At 42.6% G+C, this 16,422-nt stretch overlaps 2 protein-coding genes across 4 annotated transcripts; one reads left to right on the top strand and one right to left on the bottom strand.

Moving 5' to 3' along the window:
* The first annotated feature begins 35 nt into the window (after positions 1-35).
* STKLD1 (serine/threonine kinase like domain containing 1) lies at positions 36-12,419 on the top strand. 3 transcript variants are annotated; one of them, XM_085076897.1, is made up of 19 exons: positions 36-146; positions 770-865; positions 1,337-1,381; positions 2,690-2,764; positions 3,373-3,477; positions 3,663-3,733; positions 4,306-4,421; positions 4,791-4,903; positions 5,002-5,162; positions 5,613-5,743; positions 6,340-6,423; positions 7,031-7,147; positions 7,690-7,824; positions 8,722-8,850; positions 9,701-9,838; positions 10,397-10,525; positions 10,792-10,929; positions 11,231-11,310; positions 12,157-12,237. In XM_085076897.1, the coding sequence occupies exons 1-19, from the start codon at positions 132-134 to the stop codon at positions 12,217-12,219; spliced, it is 1,941 nt and encodes a 646-aa protein (XP_084933023.1). In that variant the 5' UTR covers positions 36-131; the 3' UTR covers positions 12,220-12,237. The 3 variants fall into 3 exon arrangements, with proteins under 3 accessions (XP_084933023.1, XP_084933021.1, XP_084933022.1); XM_085076895.1 differs by having other exon boundaries at positions 10,774-10,929; XM_085076896.1 differs by lacking the exon at positions 11,231-11,310 and having other exon boundaries at positions 12,157-12,419.
* On the bottom strand, positions 12,065-16,364 carry REXO4 (RNA exonuclease 4). Its single transcript, XM_085076900.1, has 8 exons — positions 15,986-16,364; positions 15,146-15,513; positions 14,701-14,856; positions 14,318-14,511; positions 13,821-13,909; positions 13,498-13,572; positions 13,160-13,234; positions 12,065-12,817 (listed from the first exon to the last, which is right to left on the bottom strand). Exons 1-8 carry the CDS (start codon positions 16,178-16,180, stop codon positions 12,716-12,718), a joined length of 1,254 nt encoding a protein of 417 aa, XP_084933026.1. The 5' UTR covers positions 16,181-16,364; the 3' UTR covers positions 12,065-12,715.
* Between the last annotated feature and the right edge of the window lie 58 nt (positions 16,365-16,422).

The raw sequence follows: 16,422 nt of genomic DNA, 5'->3' as shown, positions 1-16,422 counted from the left end.
GCCTCCCCGCAGGGACACGCCCACCGACACGCCCCTCAGCCCTCTTAAAGGGGCCGCGCCCCCCGCCTCGCTCCTCAGTGAGGGGAGTCCCTCAGGGCTGGTGCCCCGCAGTGCCGGGCTGTGTCCCCGCCATGGAGAAATACGAGGTGCCGCCGCCAGGGCCAGGCTCTGCTCGGCAACAAGGGGGCGGCTGCAGTGTTGTGGGGGTGTAGGTGGTGCTGGAGGGCTCTGTGTGGGGTACATGGCCCTGAGGAGGGGTCTGTGACCAGGCCTGGGGGTATAAGTGCCATTGGGGCCATGGTGTAAGTGGCCCTGAGTTGGTTAAATAGTGCTGGAGGGGTTTGTGGAGGGTACGTGGCCCTGGGGAGGGTTTGTGGCCAAGGGATGGGGTGTGGGAGTCTCCTGGAGAGAGGAGACTGCCATGGGGCAGTCACACACAGGGTCTGTGTGGCCTTTGGGGGGTTTGTGTGGCCTTGCTGCAGGTGTAGGTAGCCCTTATTAAGGGCTGATGTCCCAGGGAGGGAAGTGCTGGGTTGGGGATTGCTCTGGGGCTGCTCTCAGCACAGGGAATGCCCCGGAGAGGAGGGAAGGGAAGGGAAGGAAGGCATATATCCTCCTAAGGAGCAGGGGTACCCATGGCTCTGCCCCAGGGAGCTGGCGCTGTCCCCCGAGTGCAGGGTTTCTATGGCAAAGTGGGTGGAAGGGGTTTTTTCGCCTAAATTGTTCAGCCACCTGCAGCTGAGCAGGTGCTCTGGGTGTCTCCTGGCAGGTCCTGGGGCAGTTCCAGCCTGGGGCACTGGGCACGATGCTGACAGCTCAGCTGAAAACAGACGAGGGTGCCCAGAAGAAATATGCAATAAAGCAGGTGAGGAGGTGTTGCTAGGAAAACAGGAGTTTGGCGTGTTTGTTATCTCCAGGCACACCAGGGTAGTAACAAGAGGCACATGCTGGGCAGCTCAGCTGCTGGATGAGAGGAAGCTTGCTTGTTACTGTGCTGCTTTTTGGGAAAATGGGAGATTCAGATCAGTTTACTGGAATGTTGAGGCTCAAAACAGGGAAGGGGCAGCAGCCTGTTTAGGTCCACTCAGTGTTCTCACCTCAGCTCACTGCTGCCCTGTCAGTGCAGGAGAAGCCCTGGCTGCCACACATGCGTTTACAGCTCTGCTTTACCCATCTCCTGACACCAAAACTCCCTCAGACATTAGAAATTTGAGCTAGCATTGAAAATTTATGTCACCTCACACAGAATTGTCAGTCCAATCGTTTTCACAAAAGTGTTCTGGCTCGAAGTTCCCCTGTGATTCTGTTACAGTCTCACCCCTTTTTTTTGGTGCAGGTTGAATGCATTGACCAACACGAAGCAGAGGTGGCCTTGAAGGAGGTATCAGTGCAGTCTTTCTTACTACTTCACTTACAAAGACCAAAGTCTTAATAGAGCCATGTATTTTATCTACAAGGATTAGCTGAGTAAATAATAAGTAAATCAGGTAGGACTGTTTGTGGGGTGTGCTCTCTGCCCTCTGCTTGGGCTCAGGCCAGGATTTTGTATTCATTGTTGTTATTTTTGGATATGAAGATTCAAATGGACAACTCTTCATGGAGGATTGTCCTTTTCTCAGAGTTTTTGGCTTTCTCAGAAGCCAAAGAACAAAACTCATTCTTTTGTCCTTTAAGCTGAAGGAGAACCTTGGTCTGTTTATTATTAATGACTCAATTTCTAGATAATGTATTTAATGATATGCTCATTTCTCAGAGTTGAACTTTTAAAATGTAAATTATTCAACTGGTTTTCTCCCTTTTTTGTACTTTTTTCTTGGTGCAAACTTGTTGCAATGCCTCGAGTAAGAAGCATCAGAAATACTCTTAAAATACCAAAATTTTTTTCAATAAATACACGAAATAACACATGATGGATGAGTCTCACAGTGCCCAGTATGCACAGCATCTGGAGTTGGAAAAGAATGAGGATAGATGTCTGTGCTGATGTTTTATCCTGGTCAGACAGGTGACCTCTTTCTGTACCAAGTCTGGCATTACCAATACAACTTGATCCAATTTTTCTGTTGAAATAAATATTGAAATATATCTATTGAAATCCATGCAGTTGTGCCATCTGGGAGTGTGGCTCTTTTCAGTTTTTCTGTTGTGTCTGCACAGTCACAAACACTACAAGAGGAGAGTAGCTTGAGTTCTTTTTATCTTCCACATAATCAGCAAATTTGCTGAAGTGATTAGGATTTCTTAGAGCTCTGCACAGAAACCACCTGAAAAGAGATAAACATCTCTTGTGTCATATTTGCTGAGGTTCAAGCTTGCATGGAGGTTACAGGAAATAATGGCTACACTTGAAAAATCATCCTGACTTGTATTCTAAAAAGTGTTTTCAGGTTTGGATGTTAGGAACTGAAGAAGGGTGTTGTTCACACATCATCTCCTTGTGGATCAGTTTATATCCTTGAATCTCAGAAGGCTGTTGCAGCACTGAGTCGAGTGAGTGAGATATTTTCCTTCACTCCACACTTGTGGATGTAAATATTTAACAGAACTGGCACTTTGGAAGGGTTTGATCAGAAATGTGACATGAACAAGTCAGGAGCTGGCTTAGAGTGTTATTTAAGGTCCTGTTAAAGGGAAGGACTGTAGCTATGGAGAGCTCTCTCCTTGTTTAATTTTTTTTTATTCCATCCAGGCAATGGATTTGCTAAAACTGAAGCATTCAAACATCTGTACTTACAAGGAATTGTTTGTGACTTGGAATGATGAGGTGAGAATGGAACGGGGTTGGTTAAACTGGAATGTGTGGTTTATGTTCTAGGCTCATGAGCATATTTACAGATTTAAATTTGGGGTCATTGGGGTGAGATGCTAAAAAAGAAGGTTATTTGATTTGGAACAAGCTTGATTTTTTTGACTCCTGAATACTCACATTAGAAGGCTGTGAATATCTATGATTGGAGCCCATCACATGGCAGACTCCCAGATTCTCATGGGAATTAATGTGTAATTCTGATTTTTCATGCCTGCATGAAAACCCTTCTATGGGGGACCATAAGAAGCTGAAAGCCCTGATTTATTTATTTGCAGATTTTCTTCGGTGCTTAGGCAAAACCTTTGATGATTTGATGGATGTGTAATTGATTTGAATCATCCCATACAGCTTCAGATAAGATGCTTGATAGTGGTGGTTTGTTTTATTTGCTACAACAATGAACACACTGTATTTTTAATGAAAGTAATTAAATATTGTCTCTTCTGGGAGAGAATAATCATCCCCAGAACACTTTTGTACTGTGAACATCACATCCACCAGTTTGGTTTTGTCTTTCTTAACTGCAAACAATGAAGCAATTTTGGTGCAATGTTTTATTACAGGTCTCATCTCTGTTCCTCTGCCTGGTCATGCAGCACTCAGGCCAAGGAGATCTTTCAGCTCTAATCAAGGAAAAAAGGCAGAAGTCAGAAAAGATAGAAGACAGGGTAAAAAAGTACAGAAGAGGCATTTGTTTGAACTTAGAGACTTGTTGCTTTTGTGGTATTCCTTCTTTCTGAAAATCCTCCCTAAACCTTTCAAAGCACAGGAGGGTGGTTTTGGAAATGCTTTCAAAAGATATTTGAAAGGTACTCTGTTTGTGTTACACTTTCATGTCTGTCCCCCTCCACAGGTGCTTCAGAAGTTCCTGGGACAGATGGTGGGTGCTTTGCTTTACATACACAAACAAAATATTTTGCACAGGTGAGCAGAGGTCTTGTTCTCTTTGTCTGACAGGCCCTTGTTCTTGGCAGTGTTGGTTCAGCACAGTGCCCAGAGGCAGGGAATTTTACTCTTCCAAAAGGAGAAGTAGGGGGTAGAAATTCCAGACTTTAGGTTTTTTGACTTCTGAAGTCAGCTGTTTCTTCAGTTTTGTCTGGAATACCCATTTGACTGAAGTATTGCCTCTTGTTTTTTTGAATATGCTAAAAATTTCCCATCTCTGTAAATGCTTACATTTTGGTGGCTGTGATGGAAAAAATTTACTTTGTGTATCTGAGTAAGAGACAATGCTTGCATTCTATGCTCAGATCAATTTGTGTCACAATCACAAATTTTATAGCATTTAAAGAAGAAAATAATTGCATTTTGGTTGATTATCGCTTGTATATTAAGAAAACCCCAACAAAAAAATGTCCAAACCAATTCCCTCCCTCTAAAAACAACCACTACAAAACCCAAACCAACCCTTCTGAGGGCTAAAGATGCTGGGAATCTGTAGTTAAATGTTCTTAAACTTGAATATCACAGGCTAACAGAAAATATTTGTGTTGCAGAAATCTCAAGCCATCAAACATCCTTGTGATTGGTGAAGCATCCTTCATGCTGAGTGACTTCAGTACTGAAACACTTGTGAAAGATGAGCTGAGATGGAAAATAAGAGTGGAAGAAGGTAGATATTTGTTTTGCTGGTTTTTTTCATACTGTATTTTTAAATTATTTCAGCTGTGGTGGTTATTTTTATTCCTCAGAGAAAAATTAGGAAAGAGGAAAAAGTTATCTTCCCTCTCCTTTCTCTGCATTATACTATTTGTCTTCTAAATAGGATTTTCACAGGCAGTTGCTTGGAGTATTAATTGTGTTCACAAGTGAAAATTACAGATATATCTGTGAGTCTGAGCTCTGCAATCAATACAGTTGGAATCCTTTTTAGCTTTATACTCAGGAAGATCTTAGAAAATGGTTCATTAATTTTAGTGTGCTTTGTAGTCTTTGGAAGCACAATGTCAGCAGCATCACCATATGATTCTTATTTCTACAGAGAGCAAGTCTTGGATGGCTCCAGAAACATTTGGATTTTCTTTTACTGAGAAATCTGACATCTGGTCCCTGGGCTGTGTCCTCCTTGATATGATGAGCTGCTTTGTTCTGAATGTGTGTAAGAGTGATTTATTAGAGCTTTAAAAGGTCCTGGGCTCACCAGGATATCTATAACTGAGTGTGTGAGAGCTCTCTGCCATTGCTCTTTCCAGGCAGAAGAGATAACTTCCTTGCTGCAGGATATCAGAGAGGACAGCAGCTGCCTTGAGAGAGTCCTGGCAGTGATACAGGATGGAGAGCACAGCTATTCGCCTTTCTGTCGCATTTTATTGATGATGCTACAGATTGAGCCCAGCATGAGACCCACAGCAAGGTGAGTTGTGGCTGCCTTGCCTTGATTTGTTTTGTCCTAAATCCCTGCTGCCTCCATGAGCTGGGAATGTTAGCTGCTGTTGGAGAGGGGTTGAGTCAAGGCTGCTTATCCTACTGCCTCAACAAATTGAGTTATTAAAGACTTGATGTTCATTCAGAGTGCGCACAGATATGCACAGGTGTCCCTTTTTGAAGAGTTGTATCATAAATTCATGTTATACACAATTTTATAAGCCATTTACTCGACACCTAAGCATGGCTTGTGCAGTGTGAGCTCTTTCATTAGTTGTTTTTGTAGTAAATTGTTTAAGTTCTGTCAAAATTCTAGTCTCAGTGTTAATTTTATTTTTTTTAATAATCAAAATTAAGCTATGCGTGTAGATTTTTTCTTTTCTTTTTTGCCTTACCAGTTCTAACTTACTGATGCTGTTTTTTTCTCCCAAAATTCTAGGGATCTGATTGATATTCCATTTATTGTGCATTGCCTGACTATTGCTGGTGACACTTCAATAAAACTGAAAATGTCTATGCCTCCCAAAACAACAGAACTGCTCTTTGAGGGAGGAGTGGAAAGTGTTCTAGGTAATAAAGAGAATAAGATTAATGTAAAGGTGATTTTCATAGGAAATGGATCCTTCCAGTTAGCATGCATTCTACTTGGAAATAAATTGTTGGACACTCATTTTACCTGAAATAAAATGTGATGCTGTTTGGAGGAAGGATCACTATACAGCCTTTTCTCTAAACTCCTAGCCATTCCTACTGCAAAAGTTAAACAGTCTCAGAGGTCATTCCTCAGGAAATTGTGGAGCTCCACTATTTTGTTTGCATTGCAACTTGTTTGCCAATTTATGCAACAAAAGACCTGCTCCATTATTTTCCTTCTAAGTAAGGATGTTGTTATTTTAATCTGAAATGTCTGTTGGAATACTGCATTTAAAGCTTCCATCCCTGCTCTGATTTAATATTCCAACAGGTCCCCAAAATATACAATGCCTAATACATTGGGAATCACAACACTTTGTAAAATTGAAATGTTTGAGTTGGGGGAAAACTTTTTTCAACAATCACAAATGTCATTGTTTGTATTCATATGAATTCACCTCTTGCACAAAACAGACAATTTGAGTGCTTTGTGTTTGTATGGAATGGTTAGAAGAATTTCCTTGGTTTCTTAGAATTCATGCAGGCTTACTGGAATATTGAAGAAGTCCAGGCTAAAGGCTTTCAGCACCTCGCCAGCTTTGTAGAGGATAAAAGTGGTAAGGCAGTATTTCATCAATTTATTTATTTATTCTGCTCCTTCCTTACACTCTGAGATAATAGGAAGAGAAAAAAAATGTCTAGTGTCAATAAATGAGAATGAAATTGCTCTCTTCCTATTTCTCCAGCCAGTAGCTGATAGGATTGTGTTGGTTCTTGTTCTGTACATGCTTTTGTTAACCAGCAGAGGGGTTCTGCTGGATAAGAAAAATGGGCACTGAAAAAAAAAAATAGGGATATTTGAATTGGCAGCAAACTGCCATTTGAGGAAGGTGATTTCCACAAGTCCTGGGATGACTTGGGGGTAATTCCTGGGGCTGCAAGGCTGGCAGAGCAAAAGGAAGCTACACGTGGCTAATTCCTGTGTGTCTGGTAAAGCTGTGAGGGTGAAAGCTCTGTATTTTCTCCCAGAAGCTGCACATTTTTCGAGTGAACCTTTCAGATCAAGGTTAATAATTCAAAACACTGTGTTAACTCAGTTATAAAATGCTCTGTCCTTTGACAGCATTTTAATGGTCATTTCCCACACAGACTAAAAAATTCACTGTTTTGCTCTCTTTGATTCAAGAGCCTTGAATTGTCTCAAACAATTTCTTTTCCCCCCAGCATTCCCCTGTCTGCTAAAATGCACAGAAGTCATCATTCTTGCCATGAAGACTCACATGGATTCTCCAGAGTTACAAGCAGAAGGCTGCACTTTATTACTTGAAATTCTTAGTCAAGGTACAATTTTAAGACTTCCTTCTTCTGCTGGGTCTAGTAAAGGTTAATGGAGCAGATAATGGATTCAGTAATGATTTTAGGGGTTGAATTTAAAGAACTAAAGGAAGTTAAACAGCTTTCTGGATTCTCCATGGCCTTCCTTCAGGGCTGGCATACTGGAATTCTGTGTTAAGAGTTATTTTTAAATATAGGTACTGATCTTGTCCAACTAAGTTCGTTTTCATGTTATGTAGAGTGTTACCAGAGTGCATAAATAAAACTCTCATTGTTTTGGTGTTTAAAGTTTAAACCATAAAAGTGGTTTGGGGTCTTTTGTGTGGTCCTTGCTGCCACTTCCAGGGCAATTTACCCCCAAACCACCTGATAATGATATAAGCTTAAAAATACTCAGAAAATGAAAGTTTAAAGTAAGGTTTGCTTATTGTATGTGAAGAAATGCTGTTGATTGAATGTTTTGCTATGCTGACAGTGGGGCAGTGGGGGTTCAGATTTCATTCAAAGCCACTGAAATCTTTGTTCTATTCCCATGTTTGTGGTGACAGCTCTGGAACAGGGGATGATGATGGCCCTGGATGAGAGGGTGGCCAGCTGCCTGTTACATACAGTGAGAAAACACTCAGAAAATGAAGAGTTCCTTTCAATGCTCTGCACCTTATTGATGATGGTTTCAGCCAGTGGTGGGTCACCTTGGTCATTGTTTGGGGAATATTTGTATGTTTTCACTTTTTGAAATGAATCCAAGATACAATGCAGAACTTGTGAGTTCCCTGGGAGATGTGGATATTGTTTGTGAGTATTTATTAATTTAACAGTGGTAATATTGCTAAGATTGAACATATATTGATGAGATAACACCCCTGAAAGTGTAAGAGACAATTCTGAGGCTTCAGGGACTTACAGAACTGCTCTAATAGATACAATTCTGTTATTTCATCTTGGTTTGAAAGCAAGAACAAAGTCTGTAAAGAGTAGTGCTTGAGAAAATGAGGGCATAGAACCCTTATTGAATTCTATTTTTGACTGTGCCATGATGAATTGAAACCATTCTCCCTAATTCTTCTACTTTGTTTTCTTTTCTTCTGAAGTTGTAATTGCTAAATATTTATAGGATTTTTAGTTGTGTTCAGTGTCAGTTCAGCAGTAATCAAAGACTGTTTTTATAAATGGTTGCAGAAGGATTTAGCAGCATGGGGGTAATCTTAAAAATAATTACAAAGAATCATGTCTAAGACCAAATTATTTTTAACCAGTGTTTCCGAATTCTGAAGCTTGGTTTGAATCGTTAAAATGGAATCAGGTGAAAAATTGTAATTTATACCCTCTCAGCTCCTTTCCTGCACTGTGAATTTCAAGTCTGTGAGGACAAAGGATGGCCAAACATCCATTTGAAAGGATCAGCGGTGTTAAGTGCATCTTGTTAAAGAATTCGGTCTGTTCCCTTGCCTGCTTTTGTCCAGCTGATGGGCTCATGTTACCGGTTTGTTATCTCAGTTCAAACATGTTACTGCTGCTCGTTTGGAGGCCACTGAGTGGGACAAAAATACCAGATTCTATAGAATTTCTGTGGTTTTCAGAAGTAGCTGCGGAGAACCTAAGGAAAGTTGGAATCATTCCAGACCTTCTGTCAATTTTAAGACGTTTTCTTCATAATGACAAGATCTGCTTCTCTTGCTGTGCAGTTCTCTGGAGCTTGGCTGTGAGTGGTAAGTGGAACACAGCAAGTATTGTGCCTGCACTCATGTGACTGAAGGGCAGCAGGTATTGTGCCTAATTGAGTTCAGACATTCCTGTCCCTGCCACTGGAATTTGCTTTTCTCCCATTCTTGTTCTCCCCCCATGGCAGGGGATTGGAGCAAGGTGATCTTTAAGATTCCTTCCAACCCAAACCGGTTTGTGATTTTGTGATTCTGGAGTGTTGCTTCCACAGCAGTGCTGGAATCACTGTATAATCCAGAGTTAAATTAGATAAAAATAAAAATTAATGCAGATTTTTTTTTAGCAATGCTTTGTGTGATGAGATGTCAAAGTAAAATTTTTACCGTTCAGGCCAAGATGGGACCTGATTTTATATTTACTGCTTTGTTTCTGTGATGTGTCCTTGTAGAGGTGTGTGGTGTTCTGATCATCAAGGAAAGCTGAAAGCACAGCTCGTGCACAGTTGCACTTGGTGTGTTTTATTCCCTCTGTGCAACAAATCACCCGTTGGATTTATGGGACAGCTGAATTTCCATCCTGCAGCCCGGATTCTGTCAAAACTGTGGTTATTTCTGGAGGTTTCTTGCTGTGATCCCTCTGCATAATTTAAATGGCAAAGAACCCTAGTTCCTGGAGAAGTTCAGCTTTCTCCAGTAAACAGGATTATTTATTAGTCCTCTAGTGTTTGGTTTGGTTCTGTACGTTTTTGATTCCTTCCCTCTGCTGCTGTCCAGGCTAAAACAATGTTGCATTATTCAAATGCCAACACCCATTAAGGTTTTACTGATACAATTTGACATAAAATGATATTATTACCTGATTTAATAACTCTGCTCGATGCAATTCCTTTCTGTTAAGGTAATTCAGAGGATAATGCAGACCAAGCAGTGCTGGATAGTGCTGTCCCTGTCACCTCTGCAGTTCTGCAGGAGCACCTCCAGAACGGAGTCGTTGCAGAGTCTGCCTGCTCGGCTCTGTGGGCACTGTCACTCCAAGGTGTGTCCTTGTTCCCAGTCTCCTTGTCCCTTGGGCATGGAAAAGGCTCGGGTGTCTGTGTGTCAGTGGTGATCCCTGCAATCCAGGCTGCTTGGCTGGAGGAGGCTCTGCAGATGGCAGCAGAGTGAGGAACTTGCATCCTCCCGTGGTTGCTCTTCCCTGCACTCGCTCTGTGACTCCCTAATGAAGCCATTTTTGATGAGCTGGAGCAATTAAATCACCAGATAGTGCTAATGGGGACTGCATTGGTGGGCAGCCAGTTTGCTTGGTTGATTTGGAACAGTATTTCAGATTAAAAAAGAAATCATCTCTTTCATTATCACATGCACTAATGAACCCATCCTTGCAGTACTATCTTACACAAGAATTTGGTAACATTTACCTACTGCCTGCCCTTGTGCCATTGTTCTGCTGGGAAAAGCTGAGCAAAACACCCTCAGCCATCTCATTTCCAGTCCCCACCAGCAGAACAGGTTGAGTATTTAGGACTCCTTTTTCCTTTGGCTTGGAGGATGTTGAAATTTGGGGCTTTTCTTGTGTGTTTTATTTTCTTTAAAGGTTGTTTAACTGACAGTGACTATGAGCCCACAACAGCCCTTCTGCTGGAGACACTCAGGATGAACCCAGAAAGAGCAGTGCTGGTGAAGAATGGCTGCCTGGCATTAGCCAGCCTTGTGAGGCTGTCAGGTAACATTCACCAGTTCTGGTTTTATTAATTGCAAATCAGCTCAATCAATGTGAAAACAATCATTAGAATCACTTCAGCCATGTGTGACAGTGTCAGCTGCATATATGGTTTTCTACTTGTTCCCAAATATGCTTCAGAATAGCTTTTAGGAAGACTGAAAGTAATGGGCAGGACTTGCTGACAATGTGGCACATGTTGGGGATTGGGAAGCAGATCATGCAGTCTGCAGCTACACTGAGCCCAGCAGTGTTTGTCTTCCTTGCAGAAACTGCAGCTTTGGCAATTCTCCTGGACTCCAAAGGCAGTGGAACAGAGCTGATCAAAGATCAATACTACCTTCACTTTGATGACCAAGGGGTGACAGAAGCTCTGTGCCTGCTGATGAACGAGATGGTGCAGTATGGTGAGATGGCTGGGGCTGTTATTTGCCAAGTGTTCTCTCCCAACCTCAAAATCAGTAAAACCACAACAGCAGCTGCTCAGGGACATGTTAGTTGCTCTCAGGAAACACTTACTTTGTGTCTGAGGATGAACTGGAACTGAGAATTCATTCTACTTGTTCTAAACAAATACCACTCTGATGGTAAAATGTAATTTCATCTTATCTTGCCTTCTCCCTGTGTAGCTCTGTCCTCTCCCTGTGTTCCTTTTTCTGCTGCTCCACTGGCAGTTGTGCTATAACCATAAATTATCTGACATTTCAGATAATGTGATGCTGAATATGAGGGCCCAGAAAATGGAAAAGCTGCTGTCTGAAATAAAATTCCAGTTTCCATTTAGCAAGGTATGGAGAAGTCTCTATGATAATAAAGTGTGGGTACTTGTATTATTTCTGGTGAGGGATTTGATCATAGTGCAGACATTTAGAGAATTAGTTGCATGTGGAGTGAAGAGTGAGTTTGTAAGAACAGTTTTAACTACTGAGAACAAGTGGTTGAAAGTTAGTTGTTGTTTATGCTTATTTTTTTTTTAAAACCACATTCTGGTCTCTTAAAACATTACATTAATTTACTACAATCTTCATACTGAACCAGGCTAAAGTTTACAGGAATAAAGCCATAAGTACATTACATCTAGTTTTAGTTTGGAAATGGCATCCTTAGAAAAACAAACCAACCAAAACGTTCTGACAGTCTGAATGGAGATTTAACTTACATTAAATTTCAACACATAGTCACACTGAAAAAAGGAAAAAAAACAGCAAAGTTATCAGAGTTATTTAATATGTGTTTCACTAATATTTCTTTTGCAATGGCTTGCTGGCAAGAAACCAATAATTAGAAGTTTGTTCATCAATTCAGTAAAACTGGTTAGTCTTAATTTTGCTGATTTATTTATGCATTTTCATAATTATTTTCCAAGAGTTACAAACAGTTCTTCAGGGCTCATGCAGGCATTGCCTGCATGTCCTTAATCAACACTGCAGCTACAAGGCAGAAAAAGTAAAAAAAGTAAGAAAAGTGCAGAAAAAAAGTAATCACAGAAAAGGAAAAAGCTCCCTCTCCTGTTCTAACAACAGCAGCCACTTTAAAGACCTGTTAGACACATTGTTTTTATTAATAAATGAGTACAAAAATAAGTGGAGCAACAAGCTGATCTTCTATTTGACAAATCTCATGTTTTCCTGTAGGAGATATTGACCCTGGTGGATGCAACACTTTTGAAACTGAGGAAGGAAAAATGCTTTTACTGAGAACAAGACTTGGACACAAAAGCCTGGATTTTCCATTGGAAGATTCTTTTCATCAGGATGATGAATATTGGATCATTAATAATATATAAACAGGTATTTATTGTTGGTTTAGGTCACAACTCTGTGACTAACAGCAATAATTAAGAATTCACCTTGTAGAAGACCCCAACATACTTGAAATAAAGATTTTAGTCCTGGGAGTTTTGACAAAGAAATGACAGTTTCTTCTTCCATCTATCATAATTTAATTTTTTAAACTTATTCAGTGTCTGTTTTCCTTGAAGAAATTTAACTGAAGTTTTTCCCAAATGCAGGGACCATCCAGCAGGTATATCAGCAGGTTTCTTGGACAGCAACACTCCTGTACTTCCAGGTTATTGTAGTATTGTCTTAGGACTGATTTTATGAAGTAGCTGCTGTTAGTTCTGAATTATCTCTAAATTTGTCCTGGAATGTGACATGAAACCAGCAAGATAAAAACACAGGGCAGCATCTTTCATGTTTTACATTTCTGGTTGTTAGCTTTGTTCTTAACAGCAGCTTCCCATTTCTTTTTCTCCAAGGTGTAAAGTCTCATAGCTGCTTGTGCATCCTGGATCTGAAAGAGAACAGACCAGACAGGGATGTGTGATAATAAGCAGCTAAATCTTCTATTATTTGAATACATTCTTTTAATTAACATTTCATGATCCTTTTAGATTTAGGCTCTGTGACTAGTGAAGGGGATAAATGGTGTATTTAGAATCCAGGGCCCCACAAGGCTCTGCACTTCTGATTGTCACTTGGAAAGTCATAATGAAAAACTTCCCTCAATCCAGTATTTTGGAGCTCCCCTCCCCATTTGCCCTGTTCCCCAGTTCATCCCTCTTTTCCATCCTCCTGTCCACTGAAAGAAATCCAGAATCTAGATTTAGAGCTCATGTGTAGATGAGGAACCTACCGAGCAGTGTTCTGCTGTCTGCACCTGAATATTGAGCAGCTTCTCACAGAGCAGCTTCAGGGATGGCCTGGAACTCTAGAGACAGAAAAGATCATAAATTATGCTATCTCACAGGACTTGAAATAACAGGTGTGTGTATATGTAAAAATATGAAGTTCCTCAAAGAATAGCACGTCTTAGCCTCTGCTGGTGAAATATCAGGAATGGTTAATGAATTGTGAGATTTATTTGCAGAGGTAGGAAAGAAGAAACAGGTTCAGGTAAAAGCAAGCACAGGAGTGAGTCAGCAGCTCTAGTGAGTCTGTTAATTGAGGTGCACCTTCCCATCAATCTCTTACCTTGACCCTCTGTTTGAAAGGTTTGTATCTCTGTGTGTCCCTGATCTTCTTCTGAGGATGATCAAGAAACAGGACCTAGAAGAAATCACATTTTCAGTCTAAAACACAAAAGTTGCAGAATTCTATTGCATGAAGCTTTACAGAGCTGAATGTGCAGCTGCCTGTTGTTTCCTTTCATCCATTGTAAGAGACACTTTAAAACCATGAAAGGACAAGACTCAGATCATACAGACACTGGCTAGATTCAAGAGCAGAGTTTCCAGGAGTTCAGGTGTGTTCCCTTGATCCAGAATGATGTATAAGAAACTTAATTTTCAGTGTACCTTTAGATCATTCTTTAAGGCATGTCCAACCAAAATCCTTCCCTTCAGGATCTCAGCAACCTCCTTCTGAACTGTTTTAAAGTCTTCACCTAAAAAGGCCACACAAGGAAACACTTTGCATGAGCAGACTACAATTAAAACACTGCATTTTTCTGGGAAATAACTGTATCCTTGGGACTGTAATTATGCAAATTGGACAGTACATTAAATCTACATTAGAACATAGAGAATTCCATAAAGAGCATAGCGTAAAAAAGAAATAATTTTTAATTGTTCTCATACCATAATCCACCAGTTAATTCCTTCAAGGGCATTAGTGATCACTCTGTATAAAGCACTTGCCACACTTCTTTCCTAGCATTAAGTTTAACATAAAACTCAGCACTGTTTCCCCAAATTAGGTCTCAAACTGTTCCAAGATCAGCCAGTGATGCTTCTGTGACAGCCCACTGACTTCTCCCCCCCTTAAAAAACCTTTTGGGGCAAACTCCTCTTACCTTTGTTTACATCCTGAGGCCGAATGCCACTCACAGCTGTCCTGTAGTCTGTCACCTGGTCTGTAGGCTTGACATACTTGTCATAGATGCACTTCCCAAACTGGTTGACGAGGGACACTCGAGCCACAATGCTGTCCTCCCCCTTGGGTCCCACCCCCACCATCTCACAGTCCATGGCCACAGCTTGGGTCAGCCTGAAAGGCAAAGGGACAGCTTGGGGACACCTCTGCAGGGCCCAGGGGGAGCTCACAAGGTTGATCTGAACAGGACAAAGCCTGTCAGGAGATGCAGGGAGATGTCAGCTCACTGTGCACCTGCAGATCAGTTATCAGAAGCCAATCTGATGCCTCTGCTGCCATCCTTCCCCCTGGAATGTCACTCACCCATCAAAAGCCTTTTCCTTAACCAGCACCTGCTCCACAGACGGTTTGGATGGGTCTGTTTCAAGTCCCAGGTTCCTTCTGGCAATTTTTGCTGCTTCAGGTCCTATTGCTGCTTCAATATCTTTTGGATCAACGTCATCAAACCAGATGTCAGCCCTGGTAAGAACAGATTTAATTACATTTAACACTCTGAAAGCAATCTGGTGTCTGTTGTACAAAAAGTATGTTTACTTTTTAAATTAAGAGATAAGGCCTGTGAAAATTAAGTCTATGACTGTCATGTCTGCAGGTTTCTTACTGTGTCTGATGAGTAGGGACAATGAATTTGTGTCTTATTTCTTCCAAAATTTAGTCTGGAAGAGTTTTGAGGGAACCTCTCTGTGCCCCTCATGTGCACCTCCCAAAATGAATATTTACATCCAGGGCTGCTGCCTGAAATACTCACTCTTTGGGCTGCTGCTCCACGTGTTCCTCAGCTTTCCTCCTCTTATGCTTTAGATCATCCTTCTCCTTCACAACAATGCCATTTTTCTTTTTTTCTTTGCAGCCTTTTCCATTGCTTTTGGTGCCATTTAAGTTCTTATTTGCTGTAGCCCCCTTGGCTTCTGGCTTGGCCAAAGGAGGACTGTTTTTAGCAGAACCATTGTCCATTTTATTTGTGGGTTTGGCCTTTACCACATTTCCATTCCCATTGATAGCTGTGACTTCTGAGTTTTTGGGTGCTTTGGGTGCTTTGAGTGGCTGCTTCTTTTTGGTGTCTGTTTGAGCCGTGGAGAGGGGCTTTTTGGAGCTATTTGCCTTTTGCTTCAGTAGCTAAAATGACAATTAAAAAGAAAAAAAGGTAAAGGAAAAGAGCCTGGAAAAGCAAAGGCTTTAAGGGTGACTTTAATTGTGGTCTTCCAGTATCTGAAAGGAGCCTTCAGGAAAGATGGAGAGGGATTGTTTGCAGGAACCTGGAGGGACAGGACAAGGGGCAATGGCTCCACACTGAGACAGTAGGTTCAGATTGGATATTGGGAAGGAATCTTTCCCTGTGAGGGTGCTGAGGCCCCGGCACAGGGTGCCCAGAGAAGCTGTGGTGCCCCTGGATCCCTGGCAGTGTCCGAGGCTAGGCTGGACAGGGCTTGGAGCAGCCTGGGACAGAGGAAGGTGTCGCTGCCATCGCTCCGTGTTAACCGCACCGCGGAGCAGCATTCAGGCACTGCCCGCATGGCCTCGCTGCTCCCCTTCCCAGCCCCCCGGGGCTGCCTCCCGCTGCCCCCACCGCACCCCCCGCTCCCCTCACCTCCTGCAGCGCCTTCCAGTTGGAGGAGAACTCCTGCGGGTCGCGGGGAGGAACCACGGCCGCCATCCCGGCACCCTTCGGCGCGCCCGCCGCGTCCCCGAGGGCCTTCCTCTTCTTCCTCCTCTTCTTGCTCTTCCCGCGGGCCGCCGCGCTCGGCCCCGCCGCCTGGGGCTCGGCAGGACTCCGCTTGGCCATGGGGGGCTCGGCGGGTGACACCGGGATGGGGATGGGGACCGGGATGGGATCACGGGACAGCGAGTCCCAGCCGGGCCGGCGCTACCGCAGGGGGACCGGCACAGCGCCGCACCGCCCCGGCGGGGAACGCCGGCCCGCGCTCGGGTTCCGGGGCTGGCGAGTCTCGGGGTGACACTCCACACGCGGGTGGGACACACGGCTCAGGGACACATGGCCCCCCTCTCCCCCGAGCCGTCCCTTGG

This window comes from Lichenostomus cassidix, chromosome 17 (assembly GCF_008360975.1).
Source record: "Lichenostomus cassidix isolate B80296 chromosome 17, HeHo_3.0, whole genome shotgun sequence".
NCBI lineage: Eukaryota > Metazoa > Chordata > Aves > Passeriformes > Meliphagidae > Lichenostomus > Lichenostomus cassidix.
The sequence above is the reverse complement of the archived record's forward strand: the minus strand, read 5'-3'. Positions and strand labels throughout refer to the sequence as shown.

What these genes read in the sequence shown, in the direction of transcription:
- STKLD1 (XM_085076895.1), top strand. An exon ending in CAGAGGTGGCCTTGAAGGAG is followed by an intron (nt 1,382 to 2,689) that starts GTATCAGTGCAG and finishes TATTCCATCCAG; the next exon opens with GCAATGGATTTGCTAAAACT. An exon ending in CAGAAAAGATAGAAGACAGG is followed by an intron (nt 3,478 to 3,662) that starts GTAAAAAAGTAC and finishes CCCCCTCCACAG; the next exon opens with GTGCTTCAGAAGTTCCTGGG.
- REXO4 (XM_085076900.1), bottom strand. Translation starts at nt 16,180, where the DNA reads ATGGCCAAGCGGAGTCCTGCCGAGCCCCAGGCGGCGGGGCCGAGCGCG. An exon ending in ACTGGAAGGCGCTGCAGGAG is followed by an intron (nt 15,514 to 15,985) that starts GTGAGGGGAGCG and finishes TTGTCATTTTAG; the next exon opens with CTACTGAAGCAAAAGGCAAA. An exon ending in AAGGAAAAGGCTTTTGATGG is followed by an intron (nt 14,512 to 14,700) that starts GTGAGTGACATT and finishes TTTGCCTTTCAG; the next exon opens with GCTGACCCAAGCTGTGGCCA.